Here is a 21,355-nt window from a genome sequence, read left to right as displayed (position 1 = left end):
AGATGATTCAACAAAAAGAGACACAGATTCTGAGTGCCACTGACAAGAATACAAGCAGAGAGAAAAACACAGCAAATGGACACAGAAAACAGATAACCGGGGGGCAGGGAGGAAAGGGAGAGAAATTAAAAATAAATAAATAAATAATAGAAATGCAGCCATCCTGATTTGCACAATGGTGGTGGAAAACCCAAGCCTTCATCACTGCCCACCCCCAAGCCTCCCAGGACCCACAGTTTAAAAACCAGTGGCTAAGGAAGCAGACTTGGCCCAGTGGTTAGGGCGTCCGTCTACCACATGGGAGGTCCGTGGTTCAAACCCCGGGCCTCCTTGACCCGTGTGGAGCTGGCCCATGCGCAGTGCTGATGCGCGCAAGGAGTGCCATGCCATGCAGGGGTGTCCCCTGCGTAGGGGAGCCCCACACGCAAGGAGTGAGCCCATAAGGAGAGCCGCCCAGTGCCAAAGAAAGTGCAGCCTGCCCAGGAATGGCGCCACACACACAGAGAGCTGACACAACAAGATGATGCAACAAAAAGAAACACAGATTCCTGTGCCACTGACAACAGAAGTGGACAAAGAAGAACACGCAGCAAATAGACAGAGAACAGACAACTGGGGGCGGGGGGAAGGGGAGAGAAATTTAAAAAATTAAAATTAAAATAAAAAAAACCAGTGTCTCTAGGCATTATTTCCTGGAGACACTGGTTCTCTATGGCTGGAGAGCATACCTGGAGGAGGGCATCTGCCAGAGGACTCTTCCACATGGGCATCCTGTGGGCCCCTCTGTAGAGGGCACTGCAGGGCACAGTGCTCTGTTGGGTACAGAGACTGGCAGCTGTGCAGTCCCCTCTGCCTACAGCTCCTGCTCCTCTAGCTCCTGAAAAACCACTGTCTCCAGGCCGGGTGCCCCCTGAGGCCAGGCATCAGGGCAAGGCAGCCAGATGACTGTGGGAAGAGAGGAGGGAACAGGCTTGGGGCCAGTGGCCAGGAAGGGTTGATGGTGTGTGTTCTCCATGACTACATGTGTCTATAACAAGAATGCAGCTGCCCCAGACTCCCATATTGGAAAGGAATGCCAAGACCACCCACCCAGAGATGCAATTTCTTTATAGCACTCCTCTCTGAATATAGTGCTCATCTCTGACAGGTGGCTGCCCAGCATCTGTTTACACACCTCCGGGGATAGGGGGCTCATTAGTATTCAGGGCAGCATCAGTCTACAGGATGTTTTGTGGATCTAGCTGCGTATTTATGCATGTGTGTTTAGAAAGCTATGTGTGAGGGTTCAAGGTCAGAAACTTGTGGTCGCCACATCCCAGCCATCTTTCCCCCACCCACCAACCTGCAGGATCACAGTTCTCTGCCTTGTCCTCAGTTCACTGCTTCTGAAAGCTTCTGGAATAGAAAAGTTCTACCTTCATACTGCCTCTTTGCTGCAATCAGCTCACAATAGGTTGGCGCAAAGGGAAGGCAATGCAGAACTTTACAAAATAAAGGATAGAGAGACACAAGAGAGCAGATAAAGATGGGACCAGGGGACTCACAGCTTCTGAAACAGAGTCTTGAGACCCTAGTTTCCACTTCATATTTATTGGAATCTACCAAGCAGCTGTTTTCTATTAGAACTGTAACATCATCTATAATAGGGAACAACTGCAACGTCTAACAACTGCAACATCTACAATAGAACAGGTGTAACATTTACAATAAGGAACAGGTAAGCCAGTTTCCCACAATACCTCTTGGCTCCCTATCACAAGGCCAGATCCTCCAATGTACCCTTTTAGCCACAACCCCCACCATCACAGGCACTGTAGTGGAAGCAGAGAGAAGTTGGTGATCATGTATTGAAGGCTAGGAGGCAAGAATTCTCTGAGAAGGAAGACTATTACAACCAGCCAGGCCCAGCAGACTCTATCCAAAAAACTGAGCCCAGAGTAGGGCCTTTAGGTTATTTTTATACAAGAGATACATGAGGTGGGGCCAAGAGAGGTTTGATACCAAAAATACTCTTCGTTAGTTTTTTTAAAGTAGGGTTTAGGGGTTTGTTTGGATACCAGCTAAGCTTGAATTAACGTATTGTCCACATTCTGTCTGGATGTCAGTTCGAATACACATTCAGTCTATATTCTTCCAGAATATTCAAAGCCTATAGAGCCTATATCACTTAATTGGCCTTCTGGAAACTAGGCAAACTTGGATACAGAATTAGATAAGTTTGAATTCATGCACAGGCCATATTATTTCCCCACTTTTTTTTTTTTTTTTTAAAGATTTATTTATTTATTTAATTTCCCCCCCTCCCTTGGTTGTCTGTTCTTGGTGTCTATTTGCTGCGTCTTGTTTCTTTGTCTGCTTCTGTTGTCGTCAGCGGCACGGGAAGTGTGGGCGGCGCCATTCCTGGGCAGGCTGCTCTTTCTTTTCACGCTGGGCGGCTTTCCTCACGGGCGCACTCCTTGCGCGTGGGGCTCCCCCACGCGGGGGACACCCTTGCGTGGCACGGCACTCCTTGCGCGCATCAGCACTGCGCATGGGCCAGCTCCACACGGGTCAAGGAGGCCCGGGGTTTGAACCGCGGACCTCCCATATGGTAGACGGACGCCCTAACCACTGGGCCAAAGTCCGTTTCCCTATTTCCCCACTTTGATGCCTGCTTAAGCTTGTTAAGCTTTGGCATCACTATTGCTGGGGTTATGAGGTGGGCCGCTGCCTGTGTTTTTACTGTATTATTTATTAAAGTGGGTACTCCAGCTATTATTAAGGGGAGGAAGCAGGGAAGTATGATGAGTGCATGGGAGAATTTTCAGCTGTTCACAGCCTCAACTGCTCATTTTTTTTTTCATTAATTTTTCAGGAGGGCCTAATGAAACAGTTTTTGGGAACATCCAGGGCTTCTCTTGGCTTCTGGAGGAGGTCTTCTTCCAAATGGTGGAATCTTGGGGAGATTTCTTGCTAGGTTCCATATCTGTCTACTGATTTCCTATCTTACTAGCCTGTGCTATTTTTTTTTTTTTTTTTTTTTTAGAGAGAGAGTTTACACCTGTAATCTTAAAGGGGGTGCTGAAAGGAGATGATCTTTTTTCTGTACCTACTTCCTGCTGCTCAGGGACAGTCTGCCCTACCTGACAAGGTGTGAACTCTCTTGCTATCTTATCTTGGTTGGAGGAAGATAGACTGGCATCCTGGGCGAAGCTGGATGAAGTTTCCATATGGCTAACAAGATGTTGATTCTGAAAGAAATAAACTTAATTAGAATTTTGAGAATATATGGTCTCACTAAGAGGACACTGAACAACAGAAGTAGAAAAGGTCAGGTGCCCGCAAAGGCTGCATTTTCCTAAAGTCAGTAGAAAACAGTATTTTCCTTTGAGTTATTTTCTGCTGTTGGTTAACTTTAGAAAGAAATTGCAATAGACAACAGGGTTAGGTATAAATTGTCAATCCCAGTTCCTATGGTAGAGGAGAGGAATGAGAAGAGGCATTTCTCTTTCCAGTTAAGCTAAAGGAGATAAAAAGAGGCAAGGTTTCTAAAGGGAAGTCTGGTTTGCCTTTCCCCTAGCAATAGGCATTTGGGCTAGAGTTAGAGGAAACAGCTGATTTTGACAGACACTACTTAGCTTTGTCTTTTGAAGACGTATTTCTGGCTGACCAATGACTGGCACTTGTGTGTTCCGTCAGGTGCTTCTGGTGAACTGGCACTCTCTTGGGCAGTTGACTTTAATCAGGATTAGTAAACCAAGCTGGACATGCCTTTAACTTTAATAGCTGTGGGAGTGATCAGAACTAGAGTAAAGTTTTTTACATTTTGACTATAATTGAGCAACTCCTGGTAACTTCTTTGCCTGTTTTTATCAGGCTTTGTCTTTTGAAAGCCCGTTTGGCTAAGCTGGCTAGGGCATCCCTCCCCAGATGAGCGCCTTGGTGAAGTCCATGAAGGACTTTCCCCTGCACTGCTCCTGGCAGGTGGACTTGAGTATTTTTAACAAGCCACCATCAGTTTCCAGGGTGAACCCCAGGCTAGCTGCCCTGGTTTGTTCACCCTGGGTACACTGTGGAACTTCAAGTACTGGTACAGGTGCTGGAATAAGGGGTAGGAAGGAAACCTGGTTTGTGCAGCTGCTTTAGCAGCTGCGTTAGCTTGAGCATTTCTTTATGCTATAGCAGTGTTTGTTTTCTGATGCCCTGGACAATGTGTAACTGCTATTTCCTGAGGTAACAGTATGACTTCTAAGTAAATCTAGGATTTTTTGCCTGTGTTTAATAGGTGACCCACTGTTAATAAGCAAGCCTTGTTCTCGTAACACAGCAGAGTGTAAGTGAAGGACAAGGGAAGCATACTTAGAGTCTGTGTAGATATTAGCCCATTTCCCAGCTGCTGGCTTTAAACTTTGGGTAAGGGCAATTAGCTCTTCTTTCTGGGCTGACGTTTCAGGGGAAGAGCTTTGGTGTCTATGGTTTCAAATTGAGAAACCACTGCACAGCCTGCCTTTTTAATTCCTTTCTTTATAAAACTGCTTTTATCTGTGAACCATTTAATGTTTGGGTTCACAAGAGGCTCATCCTTTAAATCTGGCCTGCTTGAGTAGTTTTGGTTAAGAGTTTTAAGGCAGGAGTGGAGAAGGGGTTTCTCAGGATCTGATTTTGGGCCCTCTCCTGGTAGGGTGGCTGGGTTGAGAGTTGACACACCCTTATTTACACTTTAGGGCTTTTTAGTAATTGAGCCTGGTATTAATTAACCGGCTACCTGTAAGCCACTGGTGGCCCTGACCTTAAGCACATCCTTCACCTGGTGTGGGGTGAAGATTGTGAGAGGTTACCCCCAAGTTAATTTGGTGCCTTTTTTAATTAAAAGGGCTGTTGGCCCCATTGTTTTCAGGCAAGGAGGCCTTTTTTTTTTATTTCACAGACATGTTTGTTAACTACTTAGAAAATGAAGTTGACCAGAACTTTTAACATGTTCAGTGTCCTTCTGCATATGATTTACTAGAAGTATTACCATAATCATCAGACATATATTTAGAATAGGATATAGATGCAGCATTTAATACTAATTAATGTACTATTCAATGCATAAGTTTCTCCTTGAGTTGCAATTAATAGCTTTAAGTTTCAGGTTTGTAATACCATATAGGTTATCTCTCCATGGGAGCAAGCTATAGTGCCAGTTGTATAGTTCTACTCTGGTAATAATTGCTCCACTTCGTATGTTCTTCACAGTAGCTGCAGCACCATTGACCCTAGAGAGGCTAGGAAAGTAGGTTCCAGTATTCACTGGCCTGGTGCATAGCACTCTTTGGCACTGTGAAACAGTGCCGGGCTGGAGGCAAGATCCACTGTACATTTGGCTATACCAAGTTATTGTTGGCTGCTGCAGGAGTTTGAAACTGCAGCATAGTCTCTATCAACTTCAGGAGCATAACCAGAGATGTAGTAGATACCTTTATTGTTTTAGGGGTCAGTAACCAACCTAGCCAATAATTCATATGGAGAAGTAACCTGCAGTGTGTTGAACAGCTGGTTTGAACGCACAAGAGAGTTCTACAATGCTGAAGTCTATCTCTTGATTTTTATATACCTTTTAAACATGTTTAATGCAATGTGTTACATATTAAATGAACTTTTAGTACTTTGTTTTTACTTCTACACTTTTACCATGAAGACATTAATTACACAGGTATTTTACTTTAGCAGTAGAGGAAAAACTACTTTTTTCTATTTTTAAAATGAAAACTGAAGATTCCCAATGGAATTAAGGTAACTTTTTATTATCACCACTTGAATATGCACATGAGATGACTTCCAGACAGGTTTGATTGCTATGAAGTTACTTTTTGCCATTAACATCAATTTAGGTTTTTAGTTAATAATGACTTTTTAGAACTAGCTATTAAAATGCTTCAGTTTAGAAGATGCTTTTACAAACTCTCTATAACTACAACTATAACACAACTACACAGACTGGTTAATTTACCTTTGATTACAATTAACAACCAATAGATTTTACTTTATGCATTTAAGAGAGGACAGATTTACATTTCTTCAACTTAATATCATTAGATATTAACTTAGAATTTTTATCATATTAAAGACTTAATACATATAATGTTAATTTATTGACTTGGTGTTTTATAAACCAAGGAGGTAATACCCAAGCTAAATAAATTGAAACTCTTATAGTTTATATAATTTTTGTGTGTGTGTTTTTACAGGGGGCTAAACCACTTTTAACATAAACTGATTTTTAAATTTTTTTTGCTTAGAAGAGTTTTAATCTGTTATGGCCAGCCTTTCTTTAGCTTAATTTTGGCTCTAGGACTATTCATTATATATATATAACTGTGTATTTAATTTTTAACTATTTGAATAGAGACCATTTAGGAATTATTTGTTAATTTTATATTATTATCCTGATATATGAAGATGTACACTGAGCAAATAGGCAGACATGAATAGTTTGACACAGAAACACAACTTAGTTACTTAAAACTTTCTCTTTTTTCACTTTTTCATTTTTTTTTTTTTTTAACAAAACAAGTTCAACTGTAAAACAACATTTGAAAGATCTCACTCAGAGCTTTCCTTTGTGGGCTTCTCCGGACTAGGGATCCATGGTTTCCCCCCTTTGTGGTTTTCTTATTTAATGGCTTATAACCAAAATGTTTCCAATGCTCTAATACAAATTTTCTTTGCCTCAGAACTTTATATTTTACTTTGACTTTTAGCAGACTTTGGATGAGCAAGACAAATTATATGTTTATTTGCTGAGGCTAGACCTACAGTAACTATAAACAAAAGCAAACTCAGTTTATAATTACCATCACAATAGTGAAGTCTAGGGGCTAGGTGAAGTTAGTTATAAAATAACCATAATTAAAGGTAAGTTTAAGTTGTAACTACTGTATTAGTCAGCCAAAAGGGTGCTGATGCAAAATACCAGAAATTGGTTGGTTTTTATAAAGGGTATTTATTTGGGGTGGGAGCTTACAGATACCAGGCCAAAAAGCATAAGCTACTTCCCTCACCAAAGTCTTTGGAGCAAGATGGCTGCCAACATCTGCTAGGGTTCAAGCTTTCTGAGTTCCTACCTTCCTGGGGCTTGCTTTTCTTTGGGTTCAAGATTCCGTCCTTCCTGGGGTTGGCTTCTCTTTCCTCTGTGAGCTTACTTCCTAAGGCTCCAGCTTAAGTCTTCAGCATCAAACTCCAAAATCAAAACTCCAACATCAAAAACTCTCAACTCTGTTCTTTGCCATGCCTTTTATCTGTGAGTCCTTATGAACCAAGGGGTGGTGACTCAACGCCCTAATCCTAACTCAGTAATGCCCAGGTATAGATCAGATTACAAGCATAATCCAATATCTATTTTTGGAATTCATAATCATATCAAACTGCTACAATTACCATTACTATAGTAAGCACTAGATAGACTTGAAGTAGCCATAAACAAAGGTAAATTAGTTTAAGATTACCATTATGATAGCTGAAATCTAGGCTACATCTACTCCATTGTAATAATTCCAGTTATTATTATTTTTTGCTGTTTTATATATAAAGGCATTTTTGCAATGATTTCCACACTTAGTTTCTAGAAAGTTTTTACTTAAAATCAATTTGGGCATCTTTATTTATTAACTAAGCAATTAAAACAATTTTATTAGTAACAACTTTGTGTAGTTTCTCTGTTTTCTTTTTTTTCCAGCAATTAAATAAATTTCACTTGTGATATATGCATTAAATTCACTAGCAAGACAGTACTGATATTTAAAGATTTGTTTTTAGGTTACTTTGCACCATTATTCAATTTTTACCTTTCACCATTATCCAGGTTTTAACAGGTAAACTCCAAATCTGATTTTCTAAGTATAAGCAAACTGACAAAGCTAAATGCAAATTTTAAAGTTGAATACACAGTTAAGCACAGATTAAAACAGAAGAGAAAATTTTACACTTTTTAACATTCCTAGAAACTCCTCGATCTTAACTGATGGCATATGAGCTCTTTTTATCTTGATCACTATTTACACCTTTTATAGGCACAACCAAGTTTACCCTAATGGAAGTTCAAGGTTTATTTTCTTATTTCCTTAAGGAGACATGATATGAGGTTTCTAGGCCTCAGATCTATCTGTTCCTTTTTTTACGCTGGCTTAACTAGAATTCAGGCTTCCTTACAGAGGCTGCTCTGTGGCCATGTGGATCAGCAGGAGGGAGACCTTCCTGATTCCTGAGAAGAGACTCCCATGGGAGCCCACTGACATGCCAGAAGCCGTGCTTATCATTCTAGGAAGAATGAAGAGACACCCTTTTAGTCAACTGACCTGGTGTCCCAGAGTTCCAGCCTAACCAAAGTTCACCATTTCACACAATTCAATACCACCATCCGGAGGCATGAAAACACACACTGGCATTGAACAAATGAACAAACACTAAAGAGCCACAGCACACAGACAGAAACACAAAGCCCATCAATCTGACTCATAATTTCCATTTCTCTGGTATGGCCATTTCCAATCTTTCTAATTTTTACTTTTATTTCTAGGGAAGTGCCATTGTAGGCTATGAGGGAAGGGGGCTTATCTTTCTTTAATGCCTATCAGGGGGAACTGAGTTACAGCTTGTTAATTATTGCAACTTTAGTGAGGGGGGACTTCTAACAGGACTCTTTGCCTCTTGTTGCTCTTTACAAAACCAGCTCATTTGCAATCCAGCATTACAATTAAAAGACTTATTTCTGGCTAAACTTCTCCATTGTTCAATTCATATTCAGACTAAGCTTCATCACAAAAAACAATTCATTTTTCTGTAACCAAGATCTTTCAAATTTAGACCAAATCTTCAGGATGCATCCCAGTGGAAAGCACTGGGATACTGGCACCTCATTTCCTATGGTGGCAGAAAGAGAGAGAGGGAGAGAGCAGCCAAAATAAAGGCACAAGAGGCAGCAGGCCTTTTCCTTAAAGGGAGCGAGGGAGCAGGGCTTAAACCCAATGCCTCTCCTACTGTAACCAAACCTTCACTATCTTAGTAAAGGCAAACCAGATGCCAGCCCCTAGTCAGCTAAAACCAAACGTCAGGCTTTTTTTTTTTTTTTTGTCCTTTTCAGACCTGGAGAAAACAGCCTTTCCCCAAACTCTTTGGAAGTACTAAGGTCCTCTTGGGGGTTGATCAGGCTCCCCTTCTAACGTTTTACAGTTAGGCTTTGCTTACACTATGTCCCCAGGGGATTTACCCATCTGGCATCTGGCATGCAGAGCTTTTCTGTTCCATTCTCAGGGTCTCCCTTTAAACCCTTCAGTGCCTCTGGTTTCTTCCAGGAGGGCTCCGGTGGCGTCCACAACCTCATTTTGGATTAGAGGGGTCCAGGAATGCCCTGGGCTGGAGTTCAACTGGGCCCTCCTAGCTTCCTTGGAGGCGTCCAAGAGGGGCAACAAAATGCTGCCAGGATCCTCCATAGCAATCGCAGATGTGCCCCCAAGAAATGTAGTGGAAGCAGAGAGAAGTTGGTGATCATGTATTGAAGGCTAGGGTGCAGGAATTCTCTGAGAAGGAAGATTTATTATAACCAGCCAGGCCCGGCGGACTTCTGTCCAAAAAACCAAGCCCAGATTAGGGCCTTTAGGTTATTTTTATACAAGAGACACACAGGGTGGGGCCAGGAGAGGTTTTGGCACCAAAACGACTCTTTTTCGTTGTTTTTTTTTTAGTAGGGTTTAGGGGTTTGTTTGGATACCAGGTAAGCTTGGATTAACATATCACCCACATTCCGTCTGGATGCCAGTTCAAGTACATATTCAGTCTATATTCTTCCTGAATATGCAAAGCCTATAGGGCCTATATCACTTAATTGGCTTTCTGGAAACTAGGCAAACTTGGATATAGAATTAGATAAGTTTGAATTCATGCACAGGCCATATTAGCACCACTACTCTACTTCTTAATCAGATCTGGTTATTCGATTTAGTGGGAAGGATAAAGAAAGTGGAATGTGAGCCTCATGAGGGCAGGCACCCTGCGGGTCCTGTTTGCCACTGATCCCCAGCACCTAGGACAATGTAACTCATAGCATACACCCAGTATATGGATGGGTGGATGGATGGATAGATGGACGCGTGGACGGACGGATGAATGGGTGGTGGATGGATGGACGGATGTGAGAGGAGATATTCTAATGGATTTAATTGAGAACTGTGCTTTTCCCTGTTCTTAAGAAATGGATATGCAAGTAAGTATCTTTGGGTACAGGGCCATGATCTACGTAACTTAACTTTACATAGTTCAGAAAAATAAGTGATGTATACATGTATATATCAGAGAGAGAGAAAGAGAAACATGAAATAGCAAATATGGGTAACAGTAGATTTGAGGTATAGGTGTCCCCTATACTATTTTTATTTTTGCAACTTATGTTAATTTGAAATTATTTCCAAATAAAAAGTAGAGGAAAACAAAGCAAGTCAAGTTCACAGCCGAGTGGAACTTCTCAGTGAGCCCTCTGGTTCTCTCCCCCTCTCTCCTGCCAGTGTGGAGACCGTGAATGATGGGCAGTTTCACAGTGTGGAACTGGTGATGCTGAATCAGACACTGAACTTGGTGGTGGATAAAGGAGCTCCCAAGAGCCTGGGCAAGCTTCAGAAGCAGCCAGCTGTGGGCAGCAACAGCCCCCTCTACCTTGGAGGTAAGGCCACGCCTACAACCTCTACCTCCCACCTACCTTCTGCACTCAGGCATCTGCACCCAGGCCCCCTAGCAGGCACTCCTCTGCTCTTATCTCAGCAACCTCCACCAAAGCCAACCAGGGAGGGCTTCCTGGAGGAAATGACAACCAAGCTGATTCCTAAGTGTGAACAGGCCTTAGCCAGGCCATGGGAGGCAAAGAGTACTCCAGACAGAGGAAAAGTATGTAGAGATGCTTACAAAAGAGAGCATAGCTCCTTCTGGGAACAAGTTGTGCTGGGGTGTGGGTGAAGATGGAGTAGGCTGGGTGGTGGGAAGAGGAAGGGCAGGAGAGGGAGGCAGCGTCCAGGCCCTGCAGGCCGTGGCTTCAGGTCACATTCTCTCTGCTCAGTCTCCTCCTCAGGCAACACGGTGAGGCTCGGTTGCTAAACCAGTTTGGGAGCAAGGGCCAACAGAGGTCACATGGAGAAGCAACCCCCCGTCTGGTAGGGCTTAGGCCAGTAGTTCTCAAAGGGTTATTTACAAAAAGTCACCTGAGCAGCTTGTGGGACAGAGATTCCTGAGAATTCCCCCAGCTCCGAAGGGCGGGAATGGGCCCAGGAATCTGCAGTTGTTAACAGGCGATCCAGGTGCAGGGGGGCCAGGGAATGCTCCTGTCCCAGAAAAATCCCAGAAAGTAAATAGCTCATCCCCAATGAAGATCTGCTGTCCCTGCCCCTCTAATTGTGGCTGCAACAAAGCTGGGTCCTCTGGCTCCACTTTCAGGCCGGCCTCAGGCTCCCATGGAGGGGGGTGGAAGTGGGGGAAGGAACTATCAGGGGGAAGAGACTTCACTGAAAAGCAAATAGGTCTTTGCAATGACACTGAGAAAAAGGGTACACAGCACATAAGGCAGCAAAACGGCCTTCGACACAAAGTTCCACTGATCCTTGCTACTCCCCCAAATCTCTCCACCCCCCTCCCCAACTCTAGCTCATCTGCCCTAAAGTCTCTCGGTTCTTGCCAAGGCTGTAACAAAGCTCCAAGGAGGACTGGTGGGGACAGCAGGTAATCTGGTACCTCCTCCCACCAAAGAGGATGGCCACTCCTCCCTCCAGCCAGTGTGGCCAAGGGACAGGGGTTGGCCAGATCATCTCATTTTTCTAGAGAAGCCTGGGATGTGGGTTTTAAACCATTTTGAAGTATACACTTCAGTGTCATTAATTACATTCACATTATCATGCTATCATCACCTCCATCCATCACCAAAACTTTTTCATCACCCCAACAGAAATTCTGAACCCAATCAGCCATAACTCCCCAATTCCACCGCCCCCCACAGCCCCTGGTACCTGCCAGTCTACTTTCTGTCTCTGTGACTTGCTTATTGAGCTATTTCATTTCAGTAGGATCATACAATATGTGTCATTTTACTCCTGCCTTTTTCACTTGACATAATACATTTTCGAGGTTCATCCTCTAATTCCCCTTTTTGAAAGAGTCGCAGTGTGGGACGAAGATGCCGTGTCCTCGTGGACGAGGCCTGAGGGAGTCAGGTGTGGGCTCGTTGCCTTTGTTTAAGCAGCCCAGTGCTGTGAAGACTCAGCCTGGGAACCCCTGCAGAGCCCTTTCTTGCTCTGAGGAGAGGCCCGGGAAGGGCTGGCGAGCGGGCACAGCTGGCAGAAGGGGGTCTTCAGGCTGCTGTCCCTGCGCCCCGCCCGCAGGCATCCCCACCTCCACCGGCCTCTCGGCCTTGCGCCAGGGCACCGACCGGCCCCTGGGCGGCTTCCACGGCTGCATCCACGAGGTGCGCATCAACAACGAGCTGCAGGACTTCAAGGCACTCCCGCCGCAGTCGCTGGGCGTCTCGCCGGGCTGCAAGTCCTGCACCGTATGCAAGCACGGCCTGTGTCGCTCCGTGGAGAAGGACAGCGTGGTGTGCGAGTGCCACCCGGGCTGGGCCGGCCCGCTGTGCGACCAGGAGACCCGGGACCCCTGCCTGGGCCACAGGTCAGTGTCCCACAGCCAGAGGGCACAACTCGGCCCCGGCCCTGCCTGAGAAGCGGGCACGGATGGAAGCAGCAGGGAGCAAGCCTCAGCCGTCATCCTTGTGCAAGGTGCCGTGTGTGTACAACTACGCACAGCAACCCTGAACGGGATCACATGTAATGGTTTAACCATTCATTCATTTATTCAGCAAATATCTATTGGGGGCCTACCGTGTGCCAGGCCTTGTGCTAAGGAGAAGAAACCCACCATTCTCAGTATGAATAAATCTTAAGCAGCCAAAGGTAGCACCAGAAGCAAGGCTGCTAATTTAGTTGGCTGGACAAGTTAGGAAATGGCATCTTGGATCAGGAATGAGGACCAGCTTCAAGGCTTAAGTTTCCCGTGTAGCTCTTGAGTGTCTATGTGTGTGCGTGAGTGTGCATGTATGTATGTGTTTCACTGTATAATTAATATGAATCCTGGCTTTGAATGTCATCTCATCCCAGTGGGATGCATCATGATTAAGAACAAAGGCTCTGGTGTCAACCTGGCCTCAGTTTCTCCATTTATAAAATGTGGATAAGACTGTCTACTGCATAGGAGCAGCAGAGGAGGGTTACTGTAGAAATTAAGAGTGACGCCAGATGGAAAGTACTTAACACAATGCCTGGCACAGGGCAAGCAGCTGCTGATAAATGGTGGCTACTGTCAGTAGCTTCACCAGTAGCGGTGGTGGTGGGATTGTCATTTATGATGGCAGAGCTATTGAAAAGTTTAGCGTGAGCTTAGATTCTTTCAAGCAGTGACTCTCCATCTGGATATGTGTAAAACAGCCACCAAGGTAGCCTCTGTCATGGTCAGCTTGGGTGATGCTCATGACCTTCCAGCTGGTTGGACCTTGAGGCAGGATATTTAGGGATAGAGAGAAGCTTGGTCACTGGGCTGGAGGAGGGCAGACCAGGGAGTGGAGAAGGCCTTTCAGGCTGCACTGAGCATGGCTCCCACGGCACCTCGGAGCGGATCAGGTCTGGTCTGACCCTGTCCCTGGGCAGGTGGACAAAGGAAGCCTCCAGCAGCACTGCCTCTGCTCTGGTTTCCCTTCTCATCCTCTCTTCTGCCCCCAGCTGCAGCCACGGGAGATGTGTGGCAACCAGGACCTCATACATGTGCAAGTGTGCTGAGGGGTATGGAGGGGCCCTGTGTGACCGCAAGAATGACTCCACCAACGCCTGCTCAGCCTTCAAGTGTCACCATGGTCAGTGCCGTATCTCGGATCAAGGGCAGCCCCACTGCCTGTGCCAGCCTGGCTTCAGTGGGGAGCACTGTGAGCAAGGTGGGTCCCCAGTGTGCCGGAAAGGGAGGACCTGGGAAGGAGGCAGGGGTAGGAGTAAGATGCCAGAGTCAGACTATCTGGGCTCCAGTTCTGGCTTTGCACTTAGAGTTTGTGTGACCTTGGTTAACTCAATCTTTCTAAGCCTCTTGTGACCTTGGTTAAGTTACTTATTCTTTCTAAGCCACAATTCCCTCATCTTGAAAATGGGGTAATATTATACCTTCCTGTATCTATCACCTATTGCTGTGTAACAAATTACCCCAAAACACAGTAGCTCAAAACCACAAAATAAAAACATTTTTTATCCTACACAGTTCCTGTGGATGCAGAATTCAAAAGCAGCTTATCTGGACAGTTCTAGTTGGAGTCTCTTTTGAGGTTCGTTCAACACAGCCAGGGCTGCAGTTAGCTGGAGACTTACCTGAAGCTGAAGTATCTGATTCCAAGATGTTACCTTCACATGGCACTGGTAGTTGGCAGGAGGCCTTAGTTCCTCCCCCCATGAGACTCTACACAGGCTGCTTAAGGATCCTCATAATAGGGCATCTGTCTTCCCCCAGAGTGAACAATCCAAGAGAGAGCAAAGAGGAAGCCACAGTGTCTTATACAAGCTAGCCGCAGCACTCACTTACATAGTCCTGTCGGCTTGCTTACACAGGCCAGCCACATTCAGTGTGGGAGGGCACTACACAGCGGGTGTCAGTACCAGGAGGTGGGGATCACTGGGGCCATTTTGGAGACTGGCTACATGCTTCCTTATAGCGCCGTCCAAGGTTTAAATGAGATACCAGTATTTGGCATCTGGCATTGCCATCCAGTGCTAGGAGCTGGATAGATGAACTGCATTATAATCTAGTTCCATAAAAACTCCAGGTTAAGATTCTTCAGGTTGGAAGCAGCATTGCTGTCACAATGAAGAGGACTGAGCCTGGGCACTTTAGCACCATGCGAACTTGGGCAACATCCTTCACTTCTCTGGGTCACAGTTTCCTCCTCAAAGTGCAGGTGATTCCTAACACCTACTGCAGAGATGGATTATGAGCCTTGAGATAATGCTGAATAAAATACTAAAGAAAAGATCACAAGTTAAGACTCTTAAAGCTTGAATTTTTAACATTTTGTAAGTGAATAATTAACGACATAAACAAAGGATAAGACAAATTTAAGGTGAAAAAATTAAGCATAGGAAATGACCATCTCTGGACCTCTTTGTGGGGAGAGTGCATGCACAGTTTAGATGGTTGCTCTTTCCTCTTCTTTTCTCTTCTTTTCTTTCCCAACTGTTGGCCTTTGAGATGTCATGCCTTCAAACTAATCCATATCCTAGCCACTTAGTGTGACCATTAGTATTAACAGCACCCAGGAGCTTGTTAGAAATGCAGAATCTCAGCCACACCCCAGACAGAGGGGCTTAGAACCTGAATTTAACAAGAGCCCCCAAGGCCTCGTACAGGCATTCATATTTCAGAAGTTGCTGCTCAGTTTCTAGCCAATCCTCCTGCTATTTTTTGGTCAAGAAAAGACAGTGCCTTCCTCTGACCCATTCTTATAAGCAAACATCAAATTACTTATCTCAGTTGGTGGCCTCTTTACTGTATTAATTTTGAGGTGAGCTACCTTCAAATTCAAATTGTTCTATCTCATCTTGTTTTATTTTTTTCTTTTGCACAGAAACTTAAAAGTCTTCCTCCTTGCCACCAGTGTCCTAAGCAGGTCAACCTCTGTCACTAGAGAACTCTTTCACATTTTATCCCTAAACTATTAATAAATACTATTCTGAACCACAACTGATCATTTTATAAACTTTTTAATTAAATCATTCATTTTCAAATAATGTCAGACTTATAGAAAAATTGCCAGAACAGTATAAACAGGTCTCTTATCCCCTTTACCTGGATTCTGCAAATGTAAACATTTACCACGTTTGTATGCTCACTCTCACCCCATGTTACAAACACACACACACAATCATTAGTCTCTGTCTCATTCTTTTAACAATCTTATAATTTTAAAAGACTGTATCAAGCTTAACAAAAGTTACATTATAGCGTGTGAAAGCACCTGAAAGCTTTAAAATATAGAAAACCCTTTTTCATTCACAATCTCCTTGTATGTATAACAGCCTGTGAAGTCATAGGAAGGATAAATAAATGTGTCACCATTTTCCAGACAAAGAAACTGAGGCTCAGGGTAACAGTGATTTGTCCCAGAATGTGTGACCAAGGATCCTAGCTCTAATCCTCATTGCCTTGCTTCAAACATTCTCCCAGTAGAGTGAGGACAGCAGAGAGTTTGAGATGAGTTGGGTCAAGGTCCAGAATATTCAAGAGAAATAGGAGTCTATATAATTTTCTCCCTCACCCTCCAGTTATTCCTAGGATTTCTGGAATGCTCATTCATCCTGCCCTCTTTACCACATTGATTCCTACTCCTCATTCAGATCTCAACTCCAGCATCACTTCCCAAATAAGCCTCCCTGGATGCTGGGCTAGGTCAAGTTCCTTGGCTATGTGCTCTTGTGGAAACATGTCTGTTTTCTTCCCAGCATCTACATCGTTTCTTATTACAAATATACTCACATAAATGATTATATAATTAGAGCGAAGACTCTAAACTACTGGGAGTGGCAGGGCTGGGGCAAATTGGAAAGCTCCATCTAAAGCATTCAATTTCAATCCCTAATTACAATGCAGAGATACAGGCTTAGCTTTGCCAGATCTCCTGGTTTTTAGAGAAGCCAGAAATCCAAATTTAGGTGAAATCTTGTTTTCAAATGTTAACAACTTATTTTTTAAGTATGTGTAGGGCAATCAAAAACTGAGGACAGAATTTAGCCCAAAGTTTATCAGTTTGGATTTTAAGTTCCCTAGATCAAGGGATCAGTTCTGCATTTGATACTGTTATATGCTCAGAGCTTAGTTCTCCTCAGGGTCTACTCTACAGCATGGCACAGAAATGGCATATAATATTTGTGGAAGAGTTAGATGGATGGGTGGATGGGTGGGTGGGTGGATGGATGGATGGGTGGATGGGTAGGTAGGTGAATGAGGGGATGGGTGAATGGGTGGGTGGGTAGATGGTTGCATAAGCCTGTACAGTCTTCATATCACCAAGTGTTTCAAACAGCTCTCCCCGGGAATTGCCTATGTTCCTGCCAGCCATCTACACTACCAATGCCCTGACACTCCCTTTCCTGTCCTCTGCAGAGAATCCATGCCTGGGGGAGGTAGTCCGAGAGGTGATCCGCCGCCAGAAAGGTTATGCGTCATGTGCCACAGCCTCCAAGGTGCCCATAATGGAATGCCGCGGGGGCTGCGGGCCCCAGTGCTGCCAGCCCACCCGCAGCAAGCGGCGGAAATACGTCTTCCAGTGCACAGACGGCTCCTCATTCGTGGAAGAGGTAGAGAGACACTTGGAGTGTGGCTGCCACCCGTGTTCCTAAACCCTGCTTCCCACCCGCCTACCGCCTCTCGGACTCCAGCTCGGTGGGGTTGGGACAGCAACGTGGGACCCCGCTGAGATTTGGAGTGAAGATGAGGAAGAAAATGAAGAAAAGAGTATTAAGTATATTGTAAAATAAACAAAAAATAGAACTTATTTTTATTATGGAAAGTGACTATTTTCATCTTTTATTATATAAATATATCACCCATCTGAGTATATGTACCATATAGTGAGTTATTTTTACTGAGTTTTTTTTTTGTTTTGTGTTGTGTATTTGTTGTGTTTTTATAAACATCTGTCAAAAATTTTAAGAAAAAAGATTAATAAAATGTTTTAAAACAAAAGGATAAGAATAAAGAAGTCATAGCCTGTCTGAGGAAGAAGAAGGAAGTTTTTATGTTTCTGAAACACTATCCTGGCAGCAGGAACCAAGGCATGCTCAACGAACTCAGGAAAAGGAATGATAAGAAGAAGAGAGAAAGAAACTATTTTTCTTTATTTTTTTGTGTGGGTTTTGTTGGTTTTTTTGTTTTGTTTTGTTTTGTTTTGTTGTTTGTTTAGGAGGTACCTGGGCTTGAACCTGGGGCCTCGTACATGGGAAGCAGTACACTGAGCTATACCCACACCCCTGTTTGTTGTTGTTTTTAACCCATTTTTTTGTTTGTTTGTTATTCCCTAAAAGCACCCAGCTCTTATAAGATTTCTGGTTGTCAGTGTTCAAGATGCCCAGTTCTGCCAAGAAAAGCTGCTGCAGGAGAAGTCTTGCTGCAGCCCAAAGCAGTTGCTGCCCCAGGCCTGTCCACTACCCCCCACCCCCCAAGTCTTACTCCACTGGGAGACCCCTCTTCAGCTTCCTAGCTGGCTCTGGATTCCACAGAGGCCAGTCTGAACTCTGCCACATGCTCAATCTCTGCCCCTTTTGCCAAATTTGGAGAGAGCTGCTCTTTTCCCACCCCTCCCCAGGCACGGGGGCCCCCCAGAGTGAGTGAGGGGGGAGAGGGCCATGCAGTTTCCTCGGGCCCCAGCTGCTGGCCCTTGTTTGGGGAGTTCCAGCTACCATGCTCCCTCCCGCCAACTTCACATTAGAATGAATACCAGGAGAGCAGTCAGCCAGGCCAGGGCTGCTGGGACGAGGGAGGCCGAGAGCCAGGCCTGCCCACAGCCCTCATGGAGTTCCAGAAGATTCTTGGTGGCTTTCACTGTGAGACAGATGGGCCTCTGCTCCTGGCCCTTCAGGCACCATCACGATGACAGACACCCCTTCCCGCTTGCGGCACTCCTAACTTACCAGAGCACATCCACACGGCATCTCATTTTATCCATACTACCACCACCTGCCACCCACCTTCTGGAAAGTGCACAGGGATATAAGCCCATTTCGTGGATAAGGAATTGAGTCCTCTCTGAGCCTCTGTAGCTTACCTTAAGCCCCACATCTGACTCAGAGACAAGCCAGGCCTGGAGCCCATACTCAGTGTTCTCAATTCTTTCTCCAGAGTGGCATAAAGAGAGGGGATGTGGGCAATTTAAGTTCATCAGAGAAGTCCTCCTAGAAAAGGAAAGTTTTCTCCTGCCATTTTTTCCTGCTCTTGTTCTGCTTTGTTCTGCCTTCCCAAAATTCCAAAAGATTCTAGACAGGGGTTGTGTATCTAGGCAGTGTGAGCAGGCGCAGGCCATCCAGCCTTCCAGGAAGTGAACACCTTGAAAAGGACTTCCCGCCCCATCTCTTTCCATTTCTCATTTGGTCTCTTCCACCTTCTGTCAGATTAGTACAGATGGCCCACAGTCTCAGCCGTCACACCCACTCCCTGCCACCTCCCCCAAAGAACCTCTACCACTGGAGTTTCACGGAGAATAGTCTGGGATTCATTGGACCTTTCAGCTCTAAGAGTCACCAGTGGAAACTCTCCTTGATATCTGAGGCCCAATGGTGGGAATAAAGATTAAGGAAATAAAGGAGAAAGAAAAGAGAAGATGGAAGAATGCACACCAAATGGAAGATAGAGAAGGAAGGAAAGATGGAAGGGAGGGAAAGAGGGAGGGAGGGAGGAAATGAAAAATAGAGGGAAGAAAGAAAAGAGGAAAGGAAGGAAAAAGGAAATGGTGAGAAGGAGGGAGGGATATGATGAAGGAATCTATTTTAAAACATGCATGTTAATATCTATTATGTTCCAGGTACTATACCTCCTAATGGATTTGTTTTAAATATCAATAGCTAGCATTTACTTAGTGCTTCCTACAGGATACATCAGATACCATTCTAAATTATATATATATATATATAAATTAATTTGATTCTCAAAATAATCCTAGAGCAAAGGCATACTAACCCATTTTACAGTTCAGTAAACTGAGGCATAGAGACGGTATGTCTCTATGAGCGTATGTCTAATAAGCTGTAGAGCCAAGCTTTGAACCTAAACTGTCTGGCTCCAGAACTTCCTCCTTTAACCTCTAAATCATACAGCTTTTTGTGGAAAAGAAACATGTCCTGCCTTTAAGGAGCCTACAGTCTGGAGCAGGACAGTCTTGGAGATGGACAATTGCTTTACTATACAAAGGAAGGGGCTGTCCAGAAGAAGGAATTTCCAATCCTTGGTATTGAAGAATGAAGAGGAGTTTATGAAAGAGAAGGAAGGGGAGTTGGACAATCTCGGGAATGGACTACTAAAAAGCCGTGGAATATGAAAGGGACTGGCATGTTTGGGAAGCAGTCTGAAGTCTGGGGAGACGAGAGTGAGGAGTGCAGGCTGGAGAGAAGGGAATACAGGGTTGAAGTGAAGGCATGGCTGTCTGTAAAGGGCCATGTGTGCCAAGCCCCAGAGAGCAGGTGAAAGTCTGGAGCAGAAGAATAGCAAGACAGCTCTGTTTTAGGAAGGGAACCGTTGGTAAAGTAGGCACCTTCCTGGAAGAGGGGGAGATAAGGACTCTGCCACCCAAAATGGCCCAGACGACTCAGGTGTTCACATCAGATGATAGTGGTAAGAAAATGCTGATTTCCAGAGGAATCGCAGAAGTCTCTGTGGTAGCTCAGAAGCTCTGCCCTGGAAGGGGAGTCCTGGGATCTCCCAGAACCCTGACCAGTCCCCCAAGCCCCAACAGCCCTCCACACCCGGCCAGCAGACAGGACCTCGGCTTATTCCACCCCCAACACCCCGAGCTCCTGCACCCCCAACACCTCTCCCACCTGCTCAAAGCCCCGTCAGCCTGCCGTGTCTAGAGCCTCCTCAAGGTCACTGGCTTTCTGGGAGGACTCGACAGACCGTGGCCTTCCCTCTGCCTCCCCAAGGAACCCTAGGCCTCCCCCTGCCTGTCGTCCCCTGGCCCCAAACCTGAATCCAGCCGTACTCAGCCACGATAGCAGTGGGAACTGGCTCTTTCTCTCAGTGCGGCTGGGGGAGATTTGGAAACTTCTGTCCAATTTTGGAAGCTCTGACTTTAAAAATACCAAAAGCAACAACCATTAGGGAAGTTTTCCCCAAAATACATTTTCTCTAATAAATGGAGATCAAGCTTTTCTCTCTTTGAGCAGCCAGACTCCAGAAACAGAAAATTTCACAAGTTGATGAATTTGCACCCTAAAAACAAAATAAAACAAAAACATGGTTTGATGATAGTGTGTGAGGAAGTAGGCATGTATGGAAAAGGTAGCTTGAGCTCGGTTTCCTGTAGAAAAGGATTCAGAGAAAGGGGAAGGGAGGGTCCCTTTTTGCCTTGACCAAGGAACCCTAAAATGACAAGAATGATTTAAAAGCTCTTTGTAAAGTGTAAATATAAATAGAAGATGCTGTTGTTGTTATTATTATTGTTCTTATTGCTATTATTGATGTGTCCAAATTCCTTCTTTAGAAGATGGCTTTTCCTTTTCAATCTCACAGCAAGGAATCTGAGTCTGAAGCTTCAGAAAGGTGAGGGAGAGGAGAACAAAGGGGAGAGGAA

At 44.7% G+C, this 21,355-nt stretch overlaps 1 protein-coding gene across 1 annotated transcript in view; it reads left to right on the top strand.

The window, feature by feature from the left end:
* The window catches only part of SLIT3 (slit guidance ligand 3), a 640,577-nt gene extending 622,817 nt beyond the window's left edge, over positions 1-17,760 (top strand). Inside the window, 4 exon segments of the mRNA XM_058281983.1 lie at positions 10,518-10,672; positions 12,375-12,660; positions 13,764-13,972; positions 17,179-17,760. Coding sequence (XP_058137966.1) covers positions 10,518-10,672; positions 12,375-12,660; positions 13,764-13,972; positions 17,179-17,414 — 886 coding nt within the window. The 3' untranslated portion in view covers positions 17,415-17,760.
* The last annotated feature ends 3,595 nt before the right edge of the window (positions 17,761-21,355 follow it).

The sequence above is a fragment of the Dasypus novemcinctus genome, chromosome 2, assembly GCF_030445035.2.
Source record: "Dasypus novemcinctus isolate mDasNov1 chromosome 2, mDasNov1.1.hap2, whole genome shotgun sequence".
NCBI classification, from domain to species: domain Eukaryota; kingdom Metazoa; phylum Chordata; class Mammalia; order Cingulata; family Dasypodidae; genus Dasypus; species Dasypus novemcinctus.
Note: the sequence above shows the minus strand (reverse complement) of the source record. Positions and strands in the feature narration are given on the sequence as shown.